Source organism: Hemicordylus capensis, chromosome 4, assembly GCF_027244095.1.
Source record: "Hemicordylus capensis ecotype Gifberg chromosome 4, rHemCap1.1.pri, whole genome shotgun sequence".
Taxonomy (NCBI): Eukaryota; Metazoa; Chordata; class Lepidosauria; order Squamata; family Cordylidae; genus Hemicordylus; species Hemicordylus capensis.
This window is the reverse complement of record NC_069660.1, coordinates 154771329-154796707: the sequence shown is the minus strand read 5'-3', so window position 1 is coordinate 154796707 and position 25379 is coordinate 154771329. Positions and strand designations below refer to the sequence as shown.

At 42.5% G+C, this 25379-nt stretch overlaps 1 protein-coding gene across 10 annotated transcripts in view; it reads left to right on the top strand.

Moving 5' to 3' along the window:
• Positions 1 to 25379, top strand: part of CACNA1E (calcium voltage-gated channel subunit alpha1 E) — a 673520-nt gene that overhangs the window by 424500 nt on the left and 223641 nt on the right. For all 10 annotated transcript variants that reach the window (XR_008306367.1, XR_008306368.1, XR_008306369.1 and 7 more), the window contains one exon: positions 20648 to 20751. Coding sequence is in view for 7 of the 10 variants with exons in the window: in XM_053247018.1 (XP_053102993.1) it covers positions 20648 to 20751 (104 nt within the window). In the remaining 3 variants the exon portion in view is untranslated. The remainder of the gene's footprint in view (positions 1 to 20647; positions 20752 to 25379) is intronic.

Here is a 25379-nt window from a genome sequence, read left to right as displayed (position 1 = left end):
AAACTTATAATTACCTGGTTTGGAGTTCAAAAATGTGCATTGCTTGGACACAATAGAAATAGAACATAATTTTCCTCAAAGTTTAGGGCAACATGATACAGTCCAGGCAGCATTAATAAACAGTTTCAAACTCTCAAAAAGGTTTTTCAGAACTATGAACTTTCAAAACATTTTTAAAATATATATTTTAAAGACTTCTTTAAACGTGGTAGTAATTGGTGAGCCATTTCCAAATGGAACTGAGGGGAATTTGCTCCTTGGTCAGATTAGTGTGGCAGTAAAAGTTAAAAAAAAAATTCCTGTGATGCTCTGCAGTCAACACTTTTCCAAGTTCCAAATGAAATTTGAGGGTCAAACCTAGATGATATGAGTGTGGCTGCTAAGAGTAGCCATCTCACTCCCCTCATAACATCTAGTTTGGCCCTAACTTGTCTTTAAAACACGATTCTAAGATCAAATAGTTTCCTTTTCTATCACGCTGGAAGCAGTTCTTTTCAAAATATATTTCTGTAGCCAAGTATATCCTGACCCACCTCATCTCTCCACATCTACTCTTGCCAGTTGACTCTCACCCTTTGTAATTACTCCTCCTTCAACAATGGTTGCAACCTTTATTTTTTCACTGACCCTGCTTCTGTACTTTATTTAATAGCCAGGTGCCTAGAAATTTAGCAGGTGAAACTTTCCCCACCACTCTTTTCCATGCCTGGACACGTTTTGTGTGCTTAGTGCTTACCTTTTGTGTAAGGTTCACAGAGAGAGAGAGAGAACAAGCACATATAAATGCCAGTTTGTAATAAAGAATTGAATAGCTGTGTCTTCCATGTGTTGTGGTGGATTTCAGTGATGGGATTAGCAGGGCAAGGAGAAATAGTGTGTGTGTGCCTGTGGAACAATCCCAGCATGTATCTCTTGAGGGCTGGCAAAGAAGAGAGGCATGAAATATGTGTGAATCAACAGAGGGAGTGAAATTCTCTGCACAAGCCTCTTTGGACACCTGATGGAAAGGAGCTGACTCGGCTTTTAGAACACACTAGCAAACTGCTGAGTATGCATTACATTTCCAGAATGCCTCATTAGCCAGAAATATTTCTTGTGACAGCAATGAGATTCCTGTATCATGATCTAGAGCCCTGCGTTGTACTCTGGTGTAAATGTGGAGCTCCTGTGCATCCTGGAATGTCCCATCCACCCCAGTGGATGGGGGCGGGGGGTGGGTCAAATCTGTAATATAAATAATAATATGGACATTGGCCATGCGTGATTTAGAGAATGGGTAAACAATTTAGCTTTCCTTTGTGTTTTTGAGAAGTGCGTTTGTGTGTGTGTGAGAGGGTGGGGGAGCAAGATCGCCTCGGTGGTGGAGCTGTAACTGGACGGATGTGTCCCAAGGTTTTAGCTCCGGAGCTCCTCACCCTGCCTCAGGGGCTGCCTGACAGGCTCTTCCCCTCCCCACCGGCCAGCCCCACTGGCCAGCCACTCCTCCTGCTGTGCTCCCCAGTGCTTTTGCTGCTCACTGCTGCACTCCTTCTAGCTTTCTCCTTGCAGTGCACTGTGCTGCCCATCCCCAGTAGTGTGGCTGTGCCATGCTCCCAAGGCCCACTGCCATTTTCCAGCCACTCAGGGTTCTGACCCCAGGGGGCTGGAATGAGGGCGTGCATGCATCCTGTGTCATTGGGGCCCATGCGTGCTATTCATTCCCAGCCCACTCACCCCCAGGGTCAGAGCCAGCTGGAGCACAATGTGTAATCAATAGGAATATGCCACCACCAGTGCCACCATCATAGTCACCACTGCCATGGGAGGGCTGCCCTTGGGGACATAGGGCACCAAAGCCCTCATTGCACTACTGGATCTCCTGCTTTTCTTCTAAAAAAATGTGTTTTTCCTTATCTTGGGAAGAAGGCATAGGATTGTATAAAGATACATATTCTTTTGACATTTTCCTTTAAATTCAGTTGGCATAATATCACCTTGCTGCTGCTGCACTGCAAACCCCATAATCTACCTACCTTCACAATCAAAACTAATTATTACTTAGCAACAAGGACTGTGAAGCCTGGGAAAGTGCCCGGGGCGGGGGGGGGACCTCAATATCCATCTGATTCTAGAGAATGATTCTAGAGAACTTTCAAGGAGTACACTTGGCAGACTGCCCTGTATTGGTCCCTCCTATCTTGGTGATCAGCGGGGAAATGACTTGACTAGCAAGCCAGAGGTTGCTGGTTCGAATCCCTGCTGGTATGTTTCCCAGACTATGGGAAACCCCTATATTGGGCAGCAGCGATAGATGCTGAAAGGCATCATATCATACTGCACGGGAGATGGCCATGGTAAACCCCTCCTGTATTCTGCCAGTGACAACCACAGGACTCTGTAGTGGCCAGGAGTCGACACTGACTCGATGGCACACTTTACCTTTTACCTTGGTGGGCCCTGAGAGAATCGTACTACCACCACTACCACCACCACCACCACATGAAGGCTCTGGGCACAGATGTAGCCTCGTGAATCAGCAGTGAGGTGATCCTGAGTCCTTGGCAGCTGCCGAACAATGTTCATGCTGGCCCTGTAGCAGAGGAGATAATCAGAGAGACATGAAATGGGATAGTAGCAGACAGCAGGTTTTTTGCTTGGCACTTTGGAGCAGGAGCTGTCTGTCTGAGGAATGCAAATTTTTGCATCAGTAGTCTTAAGAGTCTACAGCCTTCCTGTGTTTGGAAGTGTGGAATTGGGAACCTGCCCTCGGTTTAGAGGCCCAGCAGTCTGAAGCTATGAGGATTGCATGTGGTTTTTCTTTTTTCTTTTTTTTTTTTTTAAAAGACAAGTTTGTGCAATTTTCTTCTGTGTGTGTGCTCATATACTGGATACATCTTTTATGGATAGGGGGCAGGGTACTCAAGAAGAAGGGGCTCAGAGGAGGAAAGAGACAATATTACTTGTGAAATGCAGACCTGGACCCCAGTTTTTCTTGACTTCAGGAATCTGTCAATTCCACTTTGTTGGCTTTGGGGATCAGAGATGTGAAAGTTGATTGGATCTGATATAAACTAGGAGTGATGGGGACTGATTTTTCTATGCAGGATTCAAACCGTTCAGTTTCTACTCCATTATTAGATGTGTTTCCAAGATGAAAAGTCAGACATAATCTTGCTGAGAGGCTTAAAACTGAGTAGGCCAGGCAGTGCTAGCCTTACAAGTTCTCCTCGACTTTTTTGCTGCAGCCAGTGTTCTCTGCAGAATTAAAGCACCCATATGAGTCTAACTAGCTGCTGCTGATTGGACAGCAGCATTGAGTCAATGTTGCTTTTTGCACTACAATTCTTAACCAACGGTAGAGCAGAAAGCTGCAGAAGCAGCTTATCTGAACAGTGAGAACTTTGCATTTCAGCAGCAGTACTTATGGGTTCTACTCTACTCTTGCAGATATAGTAATATTAATTCCTGAGTCCCTCCAAATGTTATCAGTCACTTGCACATTACTCAAGCAAGGGTGAACTTCCTCACTATCAAATACTTAACTACTCTACAAATCTACAGCTAAGCCATAGATATGCTGTCTGTAAATCAACATTTCTAGCTGCCTCACAAGCCTTTCAATGTTAAATGTTTTTCATTTGATTCTGAAATGAGAGCAGGGAGTGGCCCGGTGAACCCTTCTTGGTAGAGGATTCCAGAACAGGTGGACCACTTCCAAAAATACAAAGTGCTGGTTATTACTTTTAAAGCCCTGAACGGCTTAGGTCCCAGGTTACCTTAGAGAGCGCCTTCTTCTGCATGATCTCCACCGCATGTTAAGGTAATTTGAGGAGGTCTCTCTCCAGTTACCACCAGTACGTCTGGTGGCAGCTCAGAGGCAGGCCTTCTCTGTAGCCGCTCCTGGGCTGTGGAATGCACTTCCTGCAGAAATCCGTAATTTGAATTCATTATTGGCCTTCAGGAGAGCCCTCAAAACCTATCTGTTTGGCCTGGCCTTCTAGGGTATTTAATTTGTTGTAAATGTTTTTAACTTGCTGTAACCTGGTTTTCTAGTGTTTTTAAACTGTTTTGAATTTTTTGACTGTTAATTCTTTTATGGTGTTTTATAGTCTCTGTTTTTAATTGTTAATTTATTGTAATTGTTTTGTTTTAATGTAAACTGCCCTGAGCCATTTTTGGAAGGGTGGTATAGAAATTGAATGAATGGATGGATGGATGGATGGATAAATGGAATAAATAAATAAATAAAAATGTCCTGCTATAGGCATCCCTCCTTGTGAAGCATGCTGAGTTCTGCATATTGAAATGGTTTTGGGAATTATTAGCACTAAGTGATCATCCCTTTAAAAATAGTGCATAATCAGCTACTGAGTGCCATCAGGTTGGATGACTAAAACCCCATGAGGTGTAGAAAGAAGCAACTGAAATATTCTCTTTTGATTGGTTTGATGTCCCATGGTTTCATTTATTATGCCCACAGCTTCTTTTTCCAAGATCCTTTGAGAAGCAAGTGGTAACAGTACAAATCTTACAGTGCTTGGATGCTGCTCTCTGGCAAAGCCCGCTCTCTGAGACAGCCAAAAACAGAAATGGCTCTACTGTTGGAGTCAATTAGTCATATGTTATTTCACCAGGGGAATAAACAACTGTGCCTTTGTTCAAACATTTGCCATATAGAAGGACTGAGGGTTGGTTTTTTTTAAAAAAAAATTCTACATTAGATACCATATCCTAGAACTGAAATGAAATTTCACAATATTTTGAAATGGGCTGAGTTTTCAGATTTGGATGCTTACGTCAAAATTTGACTTAGAAACAAAATTTGGCATCAGATTTATTGGTTTGGTTGCCTAAATGAATGGTTAAAAGTAATATGAAATGTACTAAAAAGGTTTTTGTTGTTGTTATTTTATTCGATTTCTATACCGCCCTTCCAAAAATAGCTCAGGGTGGTTTACACGGAGAAATAATAAATAAATAAATAAGATGGATCCCTGTCCCTAAAGGGCTTACAATCTAAAAAGAAACATAAGATAGACACGAGCAACAGTCACTGGAGGTACTGTGCAGGGAGTGGATAGGGCCAGTTACTCTCCCCCTGCTCAATAAAAAGAATCACCACATGAAAAGGTGCCTCTTTGCCAAGTTAGCAGGGGTTCTGCAAGTCTTCTGTCAAAAACTGTCAAATACTGATTGCGACTGCATGTCAGCTGCCAGAATTTGTCAAATATTGACTACTGCATGTCAGATACCATCAGATACAGAGTGTGCCACCACATGTCAGTTGTCAAATATTATCAAATATTGATGGTTACATGTCAGATACCATCAAAAATCTGCTACTGCTTCACGCCAGCTGTTAAAATACTATGAAATTCCCTGTTATATATTCAATACTGTCAAGTATTGACTTATGCAAAATCTTTGGACATCTAATGCTAAATACAAAATATTCACATATCCAGGGAATATTTGGAGAAAGTTCACCATCAAAATTTGCAGAGATTTTTTCCCCCCAGGAAAATTGGGGGAAGGTGAATTTATTTCATCATTACTGAATTTGGAGGTTGGCAATTCAACTGTAAACACATGGAGTTTCCAGAGTTCTTGAGTATACACAGCCCTCATAACCAGCCCTTGGAGCATTGGGGAAGGGGATTAGGAGAAGAACAGGTACAACAGTGGGTTACCTGTCTGGGTGGGACAGGGTGGTGGAGGAGAGAAACAATATCAACATTAGATGAGATTAGAGGATATGATCCGCCATGCTATAATTCTATTTGGATATGTAAAAGAGGAAGAACTGAAACAATGTTTAGAAGTTTATATATCCCCTGACTGCAGCTGGGAAATGTATCACATGGGGCGGGAGGGTGGGAAAACACACCAAAAAAAAAAAAATCCATTTCCTGAACCAGACTGGATATTGGGAAAATATCATCTATGATTAAATGTGTGCATTTTAAAAATCCAGAAGATGACAATACAGCAGAGAAGTCTTATCCCAAAGGAAATGTATCTGTGCAGTCCTGGTATAGCTATGTGCAAGATTGCATCCTTCTGTACGTACACATTGTTTTCAATGGTATGAGATGTGTCTAAATATGTAATTACCATTGCAACATTTATTACCATGCCCATTTAAGAAAGGTTATGGTAGCATTTTAGATGTTGGAGGAAGAATATTTATCTTTGAAATACCAGTTGCATATTTGTATTCGATATCATGGATTCATAACCCTAACCTCACTACCTGCATAGTCCGGGAATGGAGTCCCACATCTGGAATCACAGTAATTATTGGATTTATAGTCAACAGCAACTTTATTATAGAGTGGTGGCCCATCCGGGTGGGGTGGGGTGGGGTGGGGGTGGGGTGAGCTTAGGTGTGGCTCATCTTGCCTCACTCTTCTCACCCTGCCCTGGTAGATTTCCTGGATAGGCTGGCTGCCACTGCAGCCATTTGATTAGAAATAAAATAATTGATTAGAAATAAAATAATTGCTGTGATTCCAGATAGTAGGGTTCAGTTCTTGGACTATGCAGACAGTGGGATGGATTTTCCACAGTGATGCAATAAAACACGTTACTGGGGCAGCCTTGGGGCAGGTCTCTCTTCAGTACAGAACAGCAGCAATATGCCACTTTGAGCAAAGAAAGGTGGAATATAAATATTTTAAACAAATATTACTTCTTTCTCTCTTTTTGGTTTATATTCCTCTTAGAACAGAAATATTAAAGATATAATACAAGACATGTGTATGTGCAAATTCATGATGTCAAACACAAATATGCAACTGGTATTTGGTAACCTCAAAGATATATTCTTCTATATATTCTTCCTCCAACACCTAAAACACTACCCTAACTTTTCTTAAATGGTCATGATAATGAGTATTACAATGGTAATATTACATATTTATACATTTTTATTTTTATATTGCTCAAAACTTGCATCTCTGGGCGGTTTACAGTTATAAAGATATCTATCGTAAACACATCTCATACCTTGAAAATAATGTGTTTTTAAAGGCACAACCTTGCACATAGCTATTCAAGAACTGGACAAATAAGTCTGTTCCCAAATGAGTTTTATCTCCTGTATTGTCTTCTTTTGAATTTTTAAAATGCACACATTTAACCACAGGTGATATTTTCCCAATCTGATTTAGCTAGGCTGGTTTAGGAGGTGGATGTTTTGTTTGTTTTTCCATGCTACACATTTTGTAGCTGCAGTCAGGAGATATGTAATAACTTCTAAATATTATTTCAGTTCTTTCTCTTTTACATATTCAAATAGAATTATTACATAGCAGATGATCTCCTCTAATCTCATCTCATCCTGATATAGTTTCTTTTTTTTAAAAAATCAGTTACTATTGGGCACAACCAAATTATACACACGGACTCTGTGTGTGTGTGTGTGTGTGTGTGTGTGTGTGTGTGTGTGTGTGTGTGTGTGTGTGCAGGCTTTACACCTCTAACAACTATCATCTGAAATAAAGTAGATTTGTTTGACAGGAGGGTGTCAAGTACCACCTACTGTATTTACCTGAATTGAATTTAAGACGACCCCCTTAAAAAGTACAGGTTAAATACAGGTTATATCTGCATTTATTCAAAGGGAACAGGTATCTGAATTTAAGATGGCTTTGTGGTTTCTAATCTCAAAAACATGGGGGGGAAACCTAGTCTTTGATTCAGGAAAATACAGTATTTTGTAATTTATACAAATTCTTCCTTAAGGGAACATTGGGCAGCATCCAGATGAATTCTCTCCTCACATTAGAACTTTTCATGTGCACATCCCACCCCCCAATTCTCACCTTCGCTCTGCTGCCCTCGATATATGCCCCTGAGGGCATTGAGGGGCAGCAGGGGGAAGTGGGGATTGGGAAAAATAATTGTGTTGTGTATTGTATTGTGAGGGCTTGTCTGGATGCTGCTGACTGATAACTATTTTACTATTCTCCCATGGCCATTTCCATTCCTTTTCCAAAATAGGGACTGACAATTCTCTGTCCCAGTTTTGAATATAATTTGGGCTTGTTGGGTTCATTTCTAATACTACTGTGCTATTGTTCCTTTTCCTTCTCCAGCTGGCAATCAGCCTGTTTTCTCTCCAGTTACCCCATATTTATGAATCAATGCAGACATTATATTTCTGATTTGGAAGTATTGAAAGAAATATGGTCCACCCCACCCCACCCCACCCATCCTATTTATAAGTACCTGGTATGATGATGTCCTGGTTTCCAACCAGAGTTTTATAGTTCAATAAAGCTAAACTGTAAGCCACTTCGAGACATGATCTAGCCCAGTTAATTCAGGGCTTTCTTCACTCCAAAAGACCACTCCATTCTTTTCCCTCTGAAAGTCCCTGGTCAAGGAACTTTCAAGCTACAATTCTCTCACATTTCAAAAACTGGGGGGGTGGGCATGGGGGGAGAGACTAAATGGTGAGGATGTGCAAAAGATTTTGATGCCAAGTGTTTTGATGTCAGGCAGTTTCGAGTGTTTCGAGCTTGAAACAAAACACCCTTTAAACAAAGGGCCTGTTTTGAGCGTAGAACAAAACAAGCAATTTGAAATGCATCAACATTTTGAGCACCATTTTGGAGGCCTGTTTTCCCCCTTGCTGATTGGTTTTCTGGCACTGGCTTAAGATCCTATGGGGGTTTGGGGAAAAGGTTAAATTTTTTGTTTAAAAGCACCTGTTTGCCCATTTCTTTTGTGGTTTGGGTGATAGGTAGCACCCATCATGCCTTACCACACAACCTACTTTAGTACCCCTAGGAACTATCAATGGGGAACAATGGGGTGTTTCAAATTTCCCTATTGTTCCCTATGGCCAAAACATTTTGAGTGTTTTGTCGAAACAACCAGGTCAACTGCTGTTTCAAATAAATGTTTCTGCCATCTGCATTTTGTTTTGAGCTTGAAATAAAAATGCAAAATCCATTTTATGCACATCCCTACTAAATAGACCACAAGACATGGTAATGGCTGCTAACTTAAATGGCTTTGGAAAAGGATTAGACAAATTCATGATGGATAGGTCTTTCAACAACTTGATGGAAACCCCAGTGTAGTTCCAAAGACACGAAGGACAAAAAACAGGGGAGGGCTATTGCTCTCATGTTCCATTTGTGAGTTTTTCAGAGGCATCTGGCTGACTGCTGTTGGAAACTGAAAGCTTGATTCAATGTTGATCTGATCCAGCAAGAGTCTTCCATTTTTAGGCAGGCTGCGTCTTAATATTATTTTATTTTATTTATTCAATTTCTATACCACCCTTCCAAAAATGGCTCAGGGCAGTTTACAGAGAAATAATAAATAAATAAGATGGATCCCTGTCCCCAAAGAGCTCACAATCTAGAAGAAACAAGACAGACACCAGCAACAGGAGGTACAGTGCTGGGGGTGGATAGGGCCAGTTACTCTCCCCCTGCTAAATAAAGAGAATCACCACATTAAAAGGTGCCTCTTTGCCAATTTAGCAGGGGTTAGCAGATTAATAGAGGCTGGAATATTGGGGCACAGTCCAGCTGGAATGTATCTGGCACGAATTCCACTGAGGACAGCTGTATGCAAGAGTCTTTGCCCTTTGGAGGTCTATTGGACCCTTTCAGATGGCCCAGATCTGTGAAGGTCCTACAGTACACTGACTACAAAAATGAGAATGTGGTTAGAGAAAGAACAGGGTTTGCTGAAAACAATATATTTGATTTGGTTAAGAGGCTTGGATATGCCAAGTCTGTCCATCGCTTTGGTGCTAGATTTGCCCCAGGTCATTGACTGTTCCTGACTTGTTATAGTGTGGTGGCCTCAGGGTATTATGTCAAGTTAATGTCCCTGCCATCTTTCTTTTCCCACATCCCATGCTTTGCAATTGACATTATGAGACACCAGTGGTCTTATAAGTTCCAGTTATCTGAGGACATAATACATACATACATACGTACAGACAGACAGACTGGAAAAAATAATCCCGAAATTAGATCCTGGAATTTTTTTAATCCAGCTACATGTACTCATTATTCTCACATTGGTTTTTGACATGGGAATGACTTGTGGGAGTATTCCAGAGTGATTAAAGCATACTATGGGAAGAATTCCCAACACAGTTGTTGGGCATGCAGAGACTGAAGGTAGATTCAAGTAGCAGTTTTGGCATGATAGACTTGAACTGTATGCCAGAGAGCAAAGGGGGCAATTCATTCAATTCATTCCCAACCACTTTTGAGTGCAGCTAGTGCATTTTTAAAAGCTCGAATAAAATTGTGTTTCGGGCAAAGTAGTTATCTGAACTGCCCATCTCCACCATGCTTTCCAAAATGTATTCAGTGGTACTCTGCCCAAATCTTAGTCTGTAGCTGAGATGGCAAACAATTTTGATCTGAGATGGCCACCATGTTCATCCTGAGGAACTGGGTTTTAGCAACTTGGCCAGGTTGCTAAGGGTTTGGAGCCCCTTAGCCATGACATGCGATATTTCATATCAACACACAGTATGCTCAAGAAAGCATTAAGAAGTAAAAAATTAACAAATCACCAGGGCTGATTTGTTAATCAGCATCCACCAAAGAGTTCTTAAATAATTTAAATGTGACTTGTCCCTAAAATCAGGCTCTTTGTCAGAGGTCTGGAAAATAGCCAGTGCAGCACCAGTTTTGAAAAAGGGATCCAGGAGGGGACTTGGAAATTACATACTGGTTAGTTTAATGTCTGCCCCAGATAAATTGATGGAAAGCAGTTAATATTTTATCGTTTTAAAGATAAAATGATTAAATAGAACAAGCCTTGCTGCAAAAGATTCGACGTGACTTCTGCAAGTATTGCCTCACTAACATTCTAGAGTTATTTCAGAGTGTCAGTAGCTATGTGGACAGAGATGATCCAGTTGGCACTGTATTCTTGGACTCAAAAGGTTTTTGACAAAAGTTCCTCATAAATGATTTATGGGTAAACTTAGCAGTCATGGAATAAAGGAACAGGTCCATTTATGGACTGCTAAGTGATTAAAGGGCAGGAAACAGGGTAGGAGTAAATGGACAACTTTCACAATGGAGATAAGAAAGAAGTCCCCCCCGCCATTCTATATTGGAGACACTGCTTTTTAATTTGTTCATCAGTGATCTAGAAACTGGGCTAAGCAACAAGGTGGCAAAATTTGTAGATGACCCCAAAGAATTCAGGGTGGTGAAATCCAAAACTGATTGTGAGGAGCTGCAAAAGGATCTCACCAAACAGGGTGAGTCGGCAACAAAATGGCAAATGTGGTTCAGGGTAAGTGTAAAATGATGCATATAGGGGTGAAAAATCCCAACCAGGAAAGAGATCTTAAGGTCATTGTGGATAGCTAGGGACAGATCAGGGAGGTTTAGAATACTCTGATCTGGACCACGTTGGATGACGTTGGAGAAAACCCGAATCCAGCCTTGGAAAGCCTATGTAGGTTTGGAGTTCTCTGACGTGGTTCAGTAAATTTTGGAGCATTTTCGAGCTCCAAATGGTGATGGAAGTTCCCACCCCCCATCAATTGTGGCTGAGGGTGGGGGGAGCCATCTCCTAGCATCTGTCTGCCTGCCAGCCTGACAATGCATTTATTTTTAAATTTCTTAAAGTTTAAAACCCAGATTTTTTACTTAATTACAATTTTAAAAAGAAAGCAAAAGATTATCTGTTACATCACTTCCCCTGAGATTCTTGGATGTCACATCACTTTTCTTCCGTGATTCTCTGTGAGTACATTTTCTGGGTTACTTTAAAATTTTAATTTAAAAACAACAGATGGTTGGATTCATTTGTAATTAAATACACAGAATCTGGCCATCTTTACCTACTTCTGTGCCTACTTTCAGGGCTCCTCCCTGTCTCACTGTGTTTTTTTTCCTTCTGGCATTTTTTAACTTTACCTATAGACTTCTATGGGGATTTTCAGCAGGGTGGGGGGAATTGGACTTCAGGTTGGGATCAGGTCCAATCTCGACATTCTGAAGCTGACAGCTGTGGTTCCAGTTCAGATCAGACCCAATACAATCCAAACTTTGCAATCATGCACAGTCCTGCCATCATTAGGAAAGGGATTAAAAATAAAATTGCCAATATTGTAATACTATTATGGGGTGACTACATTTGGAATACTATATCCAGTTCTGCTCCCTGCATTTCAAAAATGATATTATAGCTCTGGAAAGCTGCAGAAGAGAACTCCTTCCTTATGAGGAAAAGCTACAGTGTCTGGGATTGTTAGTTTGGAAAAAGGCAACTAAGGGGAGAAATGTTAGAGGTCAATAAAATTATGCATGGTGTGGACAGAGAGAAGTGTTTCTCCCTTTCTCACAACATTAAAACCAGAGGTCATGCAGTGAAACTTTTAGATTCAGTACTTCTTCACACAGCACATTATTAAAATTTGTTGCCACTGGATGTGGTGGCAGCTACCAGCTTGGATGACTTTAAAGAGGGAGTAGATAAATTCATGGAGGACCATTCTATCAATGGCTACTAGTCTTGATGGCTATAGGCTTCCTCCAGGTTCAGAGCCAGTATGCCTCTGAATACATCAGGGGAGCAAAGGCAATGGAGGGGACATGCCTTTATCTCCTGCCTGTAGGCCTGCAGGAGGTATCTAGTAGGGCCTTTGCAGAAAACAGGGTGCTGGAGTTTTCAGACCTTGGGCTTGATCCAGCAGGGTTCTTCTTATGATGCTGTGGCACTCTCTATGGGCCATAGATAGTATGCCACTAATCCCAGGCTGAATAATTTTGTAGATACCCCCAAGGGCATCGATAGGAATCCTTCTTGAGGTGGGGTGGGGTGGGGTGGGGCAAGGCCAGGGGCAGCTGGTGAATGTTGGAGAAGATGGTGCTGTTGTTGAAGTGTTAGCATGCTTTGTGTGTCTTATATTGTTCACATGCATAGCGTATGTCATTTCAGCACATCTGCACCTTTTTTCTTGTGCCCGCACATGCTTTTGAACACACCAGCCTCCACCCAGGGAATAATCACAGCCTTCCTCATGCAACCTGAGGGATCATATCTACTAGATCACTAACAGGGACCCCGCAGGCAGGAAAGTGCCTCTGCACATATTTAGAGTGCATTTCCCTCAGTACCAAATAACAAAGCCAATGTCCAAACCTCGGTGATCATATCTACCAAACCACAGAGTAGCATCTTTCTGCCCTTCTAAATGAGGAGCAGGAGCAGCAAGATAGGCTGATCTACTTTTACCGATGAGGTATATGGGCCATAGGGGCCTCATGTGTACTACGTTCTTTATTGCTATTATTATTATACCACTTTTCAAGAAAAAAGTTTTATTTTAATTGTTTTTTTTAAAGGGGCTTTTAAATTGTTTTAAAGAGTTCTTAATGTATTGGGTTTTAGCTGCTTTATTTTATTTTAAATTTTTTGCTTTTGATCATTGATTGATTTTAACTGTTTTGCGGTATTTGTGAACTGCCCTGAGCTATTCTGTAAGGGTGGTCTAGAAATCGAACAAACAAACAAACAAACAAACAAACAAATAAAATAATAAAGTGGTTTACACAGAAAAAAGAATAATGTAAGAAGATGGTTCTTTATATAGAACCATTTATTTATTATGTAAAGTTGTGCTGTTGAGTCATTGTCAACTCCTGGAGACCACAGAGCCCTGTGGTTTTCTTTGTTAGAATACAGAGTTTACCATTGCCATCTCCTGAGCAGTATGAGGTGATGCCTTTCAGCAACTTCCTATATCGCTGCTGCCCGATATAGATGTTTCCCATAGTCTGGGAAACATACCAGTGGGGATTCGAACCAGCAGCCTCTTGCTCCCTAGGCAAGTTACTTCCCCGCTGCACCATTAGGTGGCATTTATTATGTAGTCTTATTCATTTTGGAACTAACCTGTAACAAACATCTTTAATTTGTCCATTTCACAACCATTTGCTAAAGCCCTAGATGTACATACAGCTTTAATTTGTGTGATGTTTCACTTAACTCATCCCTTGAGTCAGGTTTAATTTTAACTTGGCTATTTTTAAAGCATAGTGTTTAATTTTTAAAAAGTTTAATTAAGCAAATTTAAACAAGAAATCTGTTATTTTCTTTTCTTTTTTTTAAAGAAATCACTTATTTGTATCCATCCTGCTGGATGAGCTTCCATAACTCACCACTTCAATTTCCATCCCTCCACTCCACCTAAATAGCACATCTATCCCAATACTCGGCAGTGCCTGAAACCTTCTGAATCCATATGCAATTAGTTGACTTTTGTTTACGCAATTAGTTTGCCAGGCTTGTTTGTCAAAGTTGGCTACTGATGGTGGCTCACTACAGAGTCTGGATTCAGATCTGAGTACAGCTGCCCACAGCCCAACCTGGTCCTGACACTGCTTTCACCCAGGGTGTCTCCATTTTGCACTTCTGTGATAAGGAGAAGCAGCCTTGAGTTGGACTGCCACTGCCCCCAGGCTTGAGGGAGCACCTGCAGAAACAGGCTTTCCATTCGAACTGCCTTCCCCCCCTCCATCTTTCTTCTCATCTCTCCCGCACTCCTTTCTGAGGAATAATGTGATAATTGCCATGTGTGACTGTTTACTTAAGGAGGAGGAGGCACCACCCCCAGTTAGGCAGGTTCATCATCGGAGAAAACACTGATACTGCACTGGGCCTCTCACAGCTGAGACTGCTTTCCCAGTGCAGGTGTGCCAGCCGCCTCCAAGCTGTTGTCACTCACCGTCTGTCATGATCCTCACCCTACCTCCCGCCCCCCCACCACCACCAGTCGTGTGTGTGTCATATTCAGAAGTAGAGTCTCACAGGAGACAAGCCAGCAATAACACAAGTGATAGAGCGAGGGAGTGCTTGCAAGAATGGACATGCAGGCTCACGGTTGGGTTGGTGGGATTTCTTTATAATACGTATATCCCGTTCTCCTTCTCAGGAGCTCCCTCTAGGCAGTTCAGCATTTTAGCCTCACAACAATCCTGTGATGCAGGTTATCCTGAAGCCTCATTCACAAAGAATGTCCATGTGGTCATAAGCCATGGGATGTCTGTTGCAGCTGTGGTTCTGACTGTTCCACTCAGCTAGAGAGTCCTGTATCCACCTGCCAACTTGCTCATCCTCCCTGTGGCACAATAGGTCATCTTCTTGTAGCATCAGAGAGAAAGAAGGAAGTCACAGCAGCACAGCAACTTTCTTGTTCCTCGTTGGTTCCCCAAGAACCCCTTCACTACTGGCCACGGATGAGCAGGCAGGATGAAAGGTTGACAGCAGGGCTGAGAACGAATGCTCTGGCTGATTGAAGCACCTGTCAATGCCATTAGCTTCTGCAGTAAGCAGGGGGCTTCTGCCCGCAGGGAAGGCACTTTTTAGACCTCTTGTGTGCACCAGGGTGCTTTCCAGTTAGCCTCTCAACAGCGGCAAAATGCTTCCATTCAGGCAAATTGCATTCAAAATGTGAATAGCAAAGCGCCCAGCAGGGGGAGCAGTCTTGCGAAAATTAACAACCAAAAAGAGCCCCTGGTGGCGCAGTGGTAAAAACTGCCGCCCTGTAACCAGAAGGTTACAAGTTCGATCCTGACCAAGGGCTCAAGGTTGACTCAGCCTTCCATCCTTCCGAGGTCGGTAAAATGAGTACCCAGAATGTTGGGGGGCAATATGCTAAATCATTGTAAACTGCCTAGAGAGCTCCGGCTATAGAGCGGTATATAAATGTAAGTGCTATTGCTATTGCTATTGCTAAAAAAACCCCAGCAACATTTTCGTATGCTGGATATACAATGTTATAGCACTATATTGCAGTGGTTAAATTCAAAACAAATTATTGGGAATATGAACAACACCCTGCTGTCAGTGTAGGGACTGCGGTATCACAACACAGGAAGTGTGGAAGCACACTTCAGAGATACGCCATGACCCCATTGCAGGGTCTAATCTGGAAAGCGCCCAGACTTGAGAGAGAGCAATTTGCTCAAGGGAGGCACTTGAGTGTAGATTTAAACCTCTTGCTAACAGCCCTTGGAGAGAATTAGAGCCCCAGGTTTTTGGCCATCCTGGATATGGGATGGAAACACGGGGAGATGCTTGACTAACAAGCAGAACGTTGCTGGTTCGAATCCCCGCTGGTACTATATCGGGCAGCAGTGATATAGGAAGATACTGAAAGGCATCATCTCATACTTGCGGGAGGAGGCAATGGTAAACCTCTCCTGTATTCTACCAAAGAAAACCACAGGGCTTTGTGAGTGACAGGAGTCGAAATCAACTTGACGGCACATTTTACCTTTTCCACATCTCCCCCTCCTCCCAGATGCCATGCCCTCTGTCTCCCCTCTTACATATATGTAACGATTAAGCCAGCTGTGCCATTTTCAGCTATCTGCTTTGGTATGATAAAATGGGAAGTAGAGGGATCTGCACCTGAGTTGCCTCCCAGTAGAAAGAAATGTTATCTAGATGCATGGAAGCGTACAACTGGCCCTGCTAGAAAATGACAGTTGTATGGCCATAAATGATGCCACCATCCAAACAGTTCTAGTAAAAATAATAATTTTTGCTGTAATAGTCTTTGGAGACCACTTCTTTTAATAGGATTGAGTTCAGCTCCAGCATTGGACCACTTGGAAACACTGTACTGATGAGTCAGACAAAGACGAGGGTTTAATTAGCATTAGAAAAGTGAAAAAGAAGACTCATTCCAAGAAGACTGATGCGGCATCTCTCAGACAATCACGTCCTGCTGCATCACTGTGCTGGCCAATGTCATGGGCAGACTACCTGCCAAGAGGACAAATGGGGTCTAGGGAGAAGCATTGAGGTAGAGAGGGGGCAGCGCCTTATTAAAAGGCAATGAATAACCATATTACAGTCTTGAGCAATCTTTCCAGAAGCCTTTTAAGCTGTCAGTCTTTTGCTCCATGCCTTGTGCTTTCCCGGGCAGCTGGCTTCTTTCTTCCCTCTGTTCTGCTCCTCTTCAGCTAGATTGAAATAATGCAATTTTGCAGACGTAAATAGCAACACGCAGTTAGCAATAACAATGTTATGCTATATGTGAGCTTGTACACATCCAGTCTGGAAGAGATGGAGATGGCAACCCATGGTCAAAAGGTCACTGGCATCCCATGTGTCATGACCTCGGACGCTGCCCTCTTATGCAAGTCTGTGCTTGATAGATTTGACAACCTGGATGACCAGCTGAGGCTTTCAAATCTTAATTGCTGAAGTATCAACAGCTTGATCTGAACAAACCAACTTTTTTGAGCACAGGTTTCCAAAGTTCCAGAGCTATATTAAATTTGCCTTATTTGACCAATGGGTATGTATTCCTTGGACTAGGGCCCTGGTAGCTATCAGAAACAGCAAGGTGATAATGTCAATGGAATTGGGTGGGGGAAAGGCAAAGTCACAGGAGATTTAGAAAGGTTCCACATGTAGTAAGGTTGCCAGCTGGCTACGTTTTCACTGCCTCAGTCGATAAAACTGCATTCTGGTAGGTAATCTGTATTGGCACCTGAAAAGTTAGTAAACTTGAGAGTTGAATTGTCGGTGATTTGGTGATGGGCGGGCTACATGCTCCTGGCCCCATGAGGCCTCATCCATTAATTTTTGGCCTCCAGCCCTTACTTGCTCCTACTTGGAAGGAAAGCCAGAAACAGGCTGCAGACAGCAGAGCCCGTGAAGTCACTTGAGAGGTGGGGAGGTGGAAGGAGCTCGCTGCCACCCCCATCCCACTACACTACATAGCGGGCTTTCAGAAGTTTAAAAAAAGGGGCAAAGCCTGCTGTGCCCAGCCGGGGACAGTGGGGGAGGTGGCAGCAGCAACAGCAGCCCAGCCAGGGAGAAGGGGAAATGGGGCAATGCTTCCTGGCCAGGGAGAGGGGAAATGGGTTGCTGGGCAGTTGGGTGGTGGTGGCAGGCACAGCAGAGACTGTGCACCTGCCAGAAACTGCTGCACGGGAGTCTGGGGGTTTGTGCACATGCATGCACCTGCGCACCTTAGGGAGAACAGTGTCTGTGACCGACTGAGCTAAAGCCAGAAGTTTGTAGTCTTGTTGGTTGATAGATCCATGGGATGCTGGAGTTTCAGTCAAGTGCAAAGGGTCTATTGTAAGTGTAGCCAATGTTAATTTTAGCTGGAAAAGGAGTTTAAGAAAGATTATTCTAATTGTTCTTGCAAAGGCTACTGTCCTATCTAGAGGTGGTAAAAGTTCTGGTTGAAATTGGAACATTTCTTGAAAAACCACTGAAGTTGCTACCAAAAGGATTATTTAGAATTGGTAGAAAAGATGTTTCTCTTAACTTTTGAACTGTGGTTAATTTTAAATATAGCTTGGTCAGGATGTATATGTTTCTTCCTCAAGAGCATGCTAACCAAACAATCAAAAATATTTATGAATTTGTTGCTGACTGAGTTGTTTCAACTCACATATGCTATTTTAATATATAAACCAAAAAATGACTCTTATAATTAGCCCAGAACCAGTGTGACATCAGAAATGTGCCCAGCCTTCTCATTGGATCTAAGAGCTGTCTGTCTTGTGAAGAGGAGGACAGCCTTCCCCCTCAGTAATGGCTGTAAAAATAGAGGGCAAGGGCCTGGCTAGTGTTCACCATTTTCCATCTGCTAATGGGTGTTCCAAGGGAGAAGCTGTAGAGATTAATGCTCTTTCAGCCCAAGACCTGCCTACTGCTAGAGTAAGGTAAAACTCAGTGCTAATTAGTTAATGTATTTGTATTTTCTTTTGAATTCCTGTGGGCCTTTCTTTACTCCCAATTTCTCCTATCTTCTCCAATTCTTTATTCTATGTGCAACCCTATTTCGGGGCGGAGGGAGGCCATTGGTGGCCCAGGTCCAGCCCGCTGCTGTGGCCCCCTAGCCCTGACCCCTGCATCTGGCATCAGACACTAATCCCCGCCCCTGAATCTGGCATCAGATGGAGGAGGCGTGGCTGGGATGCGAGGCATGGCCCCTGAGGGGCGGCTGCCTGGGTTCTTGGAACCTGTTAGCTCAACAGTACCTCCGCCCTGCCCTATTTACTTGATAAATTTCATATACTAACAAGTGGCTTCAGTCTGGTTTAAAGGGTTCAGGAAGGTTTCTTGCAAAACTCTTCCCCATGTGCCTCATTATGTAATGCGCTACTGATGAGTTGTTTTTAGATTAATATACTGTTTCTCTAGAGCTCGGTTGGGAGGACTCTAGTTGTACAGTGCCTTTAAGTCTCAAGCCAGACATGTTGTTGAAGCCGTGTCTGACCCTAGTCAGTGGCTTTAGATCAGTTTTCAACTGGTGGCAGCCTACTTCAGAGGAGCTGCATGCTCCTAAATTGGGATCAAAGCAGTCTCTCTATTGAGGATAGATCCCAGAAAAGCAGGCCCAAGATATCATCTGGTGTTGGAAACATAGAATAGATGTGCATTGTCTTTTTCTGCAGTGTACCCCCTTCTGAATAAAATTTAACAAGCCTTATCTTTACTATCTGAAATCTTTGACTGGGTCTGCTTTTCATCCAAAAGGCCTATAGTATGATATAGTCTGGAAGCTTTGACCACAGGATAATGTTCCCACTGTCTTTCCAACAGCAAGGAGTTGTTGGCCATCACAAGTCAATATCATCTATACTTCTCTACAAGCCAAATCCTAAGCATGACCCTAAGTGTGTTTACTGAGAACTGGGAACTTTGATCTGCAGCCTTAGTCTACATCAGTGTCTCTTTTCCATTCCTGATGGCTCCAAAGTGAAGCATGGGCAGAGGCTACTAAGAGAGCGGTGTTGAGAAGGAGTGTCGGGCTTCCTAGATATAGTTTAAAAGATGCAACAGACAGGAAAAGCTTAAGCAATGTCTTCTACGTAATTTAATTGTTTGATTGTAATGGTTAGATCTGGAGATGTCAGAATAATAAAGAGGCCCACCCAAATTTCCTTTCCTGCCTCTTTAAAATCCCCTAGTCTGAGATGTTTGTTCTGACCACCATGGAGTGGGGAAGGAGTTTTCTCCAATGGTCATTTGGATAGACTTCCGAGGTTCTTTGTTTTTGTGTTGGGGTGCAAAGGAGGTGGGATTGATATTTGCTCATGAGGAGGAGACTGCCAAAATGGAGAGGGATTAGAAAGATGAGCAAGCATTCTGGCCATTACACATTTTTTAAACATCTCCATTGCCAAACACTTCTGAGCAAGAACAATCCTCATGTGTGAAAATGCCCTTCACCTTGGCTCCTTACCATTAGCATTTTCAGATAGCAGGCGTTACTGCGGGTTTACTGTGAGTTCGAATTTGCCCAAACAAAAAAAGATGCAAAAAGTTTATTTATTTTTTACCCCAGACATAAATAATGGGCAATGAAAAACCCAAATCATGTGTGAAGTGCTCACCAATAGCTCACAGGGACTTCAGGGTAAATCTGGCCAATATGTGAACGCACATCCTCCATTCTGGAGGAGATGCGAACTAAAAGCCCTGTCTGGAAATGCTCCATGTATATCATCTTGTTAAGGGCATGCTTAAGTTGTTTGGCTGCAAGGAGCAATTTGTTGGAAGGAATCATGGGATTAGTTGTTATGTGACAATGCTAACAAACATGAATAAAACAATAAAAAGAGTGTTGGGTGGAGCAGGACACAGATCTATAATAACCAGACTATGTTATATTTGTTCTTTCTTTCAGACCAATGATGCCTTAGGAGCCACCTGGAACTGGCTGTACTTCATTCCCCTCATCATAATCGGATCATTTTTTGTCCTTAACCTTGTCCTGGGAGTGCTTTCTGGGTAAGCCAAATACCTCTTTTTCTCTGATGGAACAGAATTTCAAATAGAAAATTCTGACCAGTCTTACATGTTAGGGATTATTTCTCTTCTCCTTCACTCACTTCCTATATGTCAAAACATCTGTATAATATTCATAGTAGTAAGAAGACATCATATGATCACGAACCTGGTGATGAATTATTAATAATGGCTAATAGCCATGAATTAGCTACAAGCAATAGCCATGTTAGTCTATAACAGAAAAGTCTTGGGGGACTTTTAAGACTATTGACATAAGTATTCATGGATTAAGAATCTACACATCTAATGAAGTGGGCTCCAGTACATGGAAGTTTATGTTACAATAAATATGTTAATTTTTAAGATGTCACAAGATTTGTTGTATTGTCAGTTGCTGGTATTTGTTCGTATGTTTGGCATATTTTTATACCGCACACAACCTGTGTCTATGTGCGATTTACAGTTAATAACATTTAAACATCAGTTAAACAATTACAGTCATTTAAACATTAAAATCGTTAACATTAAAATCATTTAAAAACCCAACATTAAAATGTTAAAACTACAAATCTAATTACTCCATTATGGCTATCCCTGATTGAAGTAGGGATGTGCGAAACGTTTTGGGTACAGAACGATCTGTACCCGAAACAGCCAATTTCGGGTGATTTGGATCCGAACCGAATCCATCTGAAATTTTTCGGAGCCGAAACGAATCACCCCCGTTTCAGCTCCGAAATATCTGTTGTTTCAGCCCTCCATTTTGTGGCCCATAAATGCCTTCTTCTTCCCCCTCCATTTTGAGCAATGACGTCTATTTGCATTTCCAGCCTTTTTGCCTCCCATTGACTTCAATGCAAAAAGGTCTGATGTGATGTCTACTCTAATTTCGGGTCCCAGGGGCAAAATAGTGGGGTGGGGTGGTAGTGCCTAATGGGTGGAGGCTACCACCCCAATTGCAGAGGGATTGGGCAAAGGGCTGATTTTTGGTGAATTGTTGAAGTTTATGGGTCTTTAAGGTTTTTCCTCATAAGGTATAATGGAGCTTTCAGCAGCCCCATAAGTGCACTTGGGGGGTGCTGGGGTGGCCCAGAGCGAGTGGTGGTGTAGTGCACATAGGGTGCCAAACAACCCCATGGGTTCCACACTCAGAACACCTCAGAAACAACAGAACCCTGTACGCCATGGGTTAGCAACCCATGGAGGTGGTTGGCACCCTATGTGCACTACACCACCACTCGCTCTGGGCCACCCCAGCACCTCCCAAGTGCACTTATGGGGCTGCTGAAAGCTCCATTATAACTTATGAGGAAAAACCTTAAAGACGTGTAAACTTCAACAATTCACCAAAAATCAGCCCTATGCCCAAATCCTTTGAAAAAATTCAGATAGCTTTCTTGCCCCTACCTGGCACTACCACCAACCCCACACTGCTCTAGGCCACCCCTTTCCCCCTGACGTGAAGCGATACACCCTCCATTATACCTAATGGGGGGAAAACCTTAAAGACGCGTAAACTTCAACAATTCACCAAAAATCAGCCCTTTGCCCAATCACTCTGCAATTGGGGTGGTAGCCTCCACCCATTAGGCACTACCACCCCACCCCACTCCTTTGGCCCAGTTCCCACGTTATGCCCCCAATCTGCCCCAAAGACCCTAAAACTTCAAAAATTCACCAAAAATCAGCCCTTTGGCCAATCCCTCTGCAATTTGGGTGGTAGCTTCCACCCATTAGGTACTACCACATCACCCCACTCATTTGGCCCCAGGACCCGTTTTTTTAATCCAAATCGATTCGGATTCGGATTAATTCGGATCCGAATCAAATTGGGGGTGATTCGGAGGGCCAGATTCAGCTACAGAATGAATCGGAGGTGTTTTGATTTGGATCCGAATCAAAACACCGAAAATCCGAATTGCACACCCCTAGATTGAAGCTTTAGCATGTAAAGAGACAAATATGCAATCTGAATGGGGTACCTATAGGGATTTATTATGTTTCCAAGAAAAGGGCTGTAAATTAAAAAACCTAATCGAAGTACAAAATTTGGTTAGTAACTGGTTTCAGTACCATCAGTTAAATGAAATCTATAAGAAGGATCTTAAAAAATTATCGGCAACTGATTTAAAGTTCACAGCATGTTATACTTTAAAAGAAAATTATTATAAGATGATGTACAGGTGGTATTTGACACCCCAAAATTAGCATTAATGTATAAAAGTGTTCCAAACAAATGTTGGAAATGTAGACATTGTGAAGGAACTTTTTTTCATATGTGGTGGTCTTGCGGGAAGGCAAAGGCCTTTTGGGATATGATATATAATGAGTCGAAGAAAATTTTTAAATGACATTTCCTAAGAGGCCATAATCCTTCCTGCTGGGAATAATGCAAGAAGAGTTTTCCAGAAGGAACTTAACATTTTTTATGTATGCATCCATGGCAGCCAGAATAGTATATGCGCAGAAATGGAAGGACAATGAAATGCCCTCAAAAGAAGATTGGTTGATAAAAATTTTGGAATATGCTGAAATGGCAAAACGTACAGTGCTGATAAGGGATGAAAACTTGGAATGTTTTAAAGAAGATTGGAAACCATTCTTACTATACTTAAAGAAATATTTTTCTAATATGGACCTTTCAGCAGGGTTTGAAATTTAGGAATAATAGCAGGTTGGGTAGAGTAAAATCGAGTTTGCAATGTGTAGGATATATGTTTTGAATTACTATAGCAATGGTTGACTTGTATAGTTAATGAATCGTGCAGATTGGTGAGCGGGAAGTCAATATTTACTTAATTAGATGTAACGGGATTGTTAAGATATTGTAAAAACCAATAAAAAATTTAAAAAGCGAAAACTACAAATCTAATTAAAAGCCTGGGTGAATAAATATGTCTTCATTGCCTTTTTTAAAATTGCCCGAGATGGGGAGACTCTTATTTCAACAAAGAGCACATTCCAAAGTCCAGGGGCAGCAAGAGAAAAGGCCTGTTCCCGAGTAGCTGCCAGATGAGTTAGCGGCAGCCACAGGCAAACCTCTCCAAATGATCTTAGCAGGCAGTGGGGCTCATGGCGAAGAAGACGTTATCTTAAAAACCCAGGGCCTAAGCTGTTTAGGGCTTAATAGGTAATGACCAGCACCTTGTATTTTGCCCAGAAACGTATCAGTAGCCAGTGTAGTTCCTTCAACACAGGATTAATATTGTCTCTTCTAGATGACCTAGAGACCAACCTGGCCGCCACAATCTGAACCAACTACAGTTTGGTAGTTGGACTACATACAAAGGCAGCCCCACATAGAGTGCATTGCAGTAATCCAGCCTAGAGGTTACCAGCATATGTACCACCGTTTTGAGGTTGTTCATCTCAAGAAACAGATGCAGCTGGCGTATCAGCTGAACCTGATAAAAAGCACTTCTGGCCACTGCCTCAACCTGGGACACCAGGGAGAGGTTAGACTGCATACCTGTTCCTTCTGGGGGAGCATGACCCCATCCAGTATGAGCGTGACCCCATCCAGTATGGTATGAGGTGTCAAGAGCTGGTCCCCAAGATATAAAATCCTGGGATAATTGGTTCCAGAGGCCAAGAAAGCATGGGAAGCAACATAATTATCTTTCTTTCCCTATTGCATTGAGGAATTTTTCAGGCTGTGATTTTTCAGGCTGCCAGTCCAGTGTCCTTCCTTGGCCAGTTTTTGTTTCTTGTCTTCTAGAGCTAGATCTTCCTCTAAATGTATTAGAAAACCTTTGTAGAGCCTTATCCCAAAAGAGACCCCAGACTCAAGGAGACTTGGCATGTCAGGAAAGAGTTAGACCAACCTCTCCCTTGTCCATTTTGAACTGTCTCAAACTCTGTTCCACACTGCTACAGCTATCAACCATAGAATGTGGCAGGTCTGAAGTGCAGTCAAGTCTGTGGACAGTGTGGTGGAGCACTGCACTCCTAAGTACAGAGCTTCTGACTCATAAGAACAGCCCTGCTGGATCAAGCCCAAGGCCCATCCAGTCCAACATCCTGTTTCACACAGTGGCCCACCAGATGTCCCTGAGAAGCCCACAGGCAAGAGGTGAGGGCATGCCCTCTCTCTTGCTGTTGCTCCACTGCAACTGGTATTCAAAGACATCTTGCCTTTGAGGCTGGTGGTGGCCTATAGCCACCAGACTAGTAGCCATCGATAGACCTGTCCTCCATGAATTTTGTCTAAGCCCCTTTTAAAGCCATCCAAGCTAGTGACCATCACCATATCCCGTGGCAGAGAATACCATAGATTAATTTTGCGCTGTGTGAAAAAGTACTTCCTTTTGTCGGTCCTAAATTTCCTGACCTTCAGATTCATGGGATGACCACTGGTTCTAGTATTGTGAGAGAGGGAGAAAAATTCCTCTCTGCCCACTCTCTCTACTCTATGCATAATTTTATACACCTCTACCATGTCCCCCACATAGTCGCCTCTTTTACAAACTAAAAAGCACCAAATGCTGTAGCTTTGCCTCATAAGGAAAGTGCTCTAGGTCCCTAATAATCTTGGTTGCCCTCTTCTTCATCTGTTCCAGTTCTACCAGACTTCCTTTGGACTCCAAAGTCCACTCTTCAGGTGCCCAGAAATATGTGCTAGGGAAGGG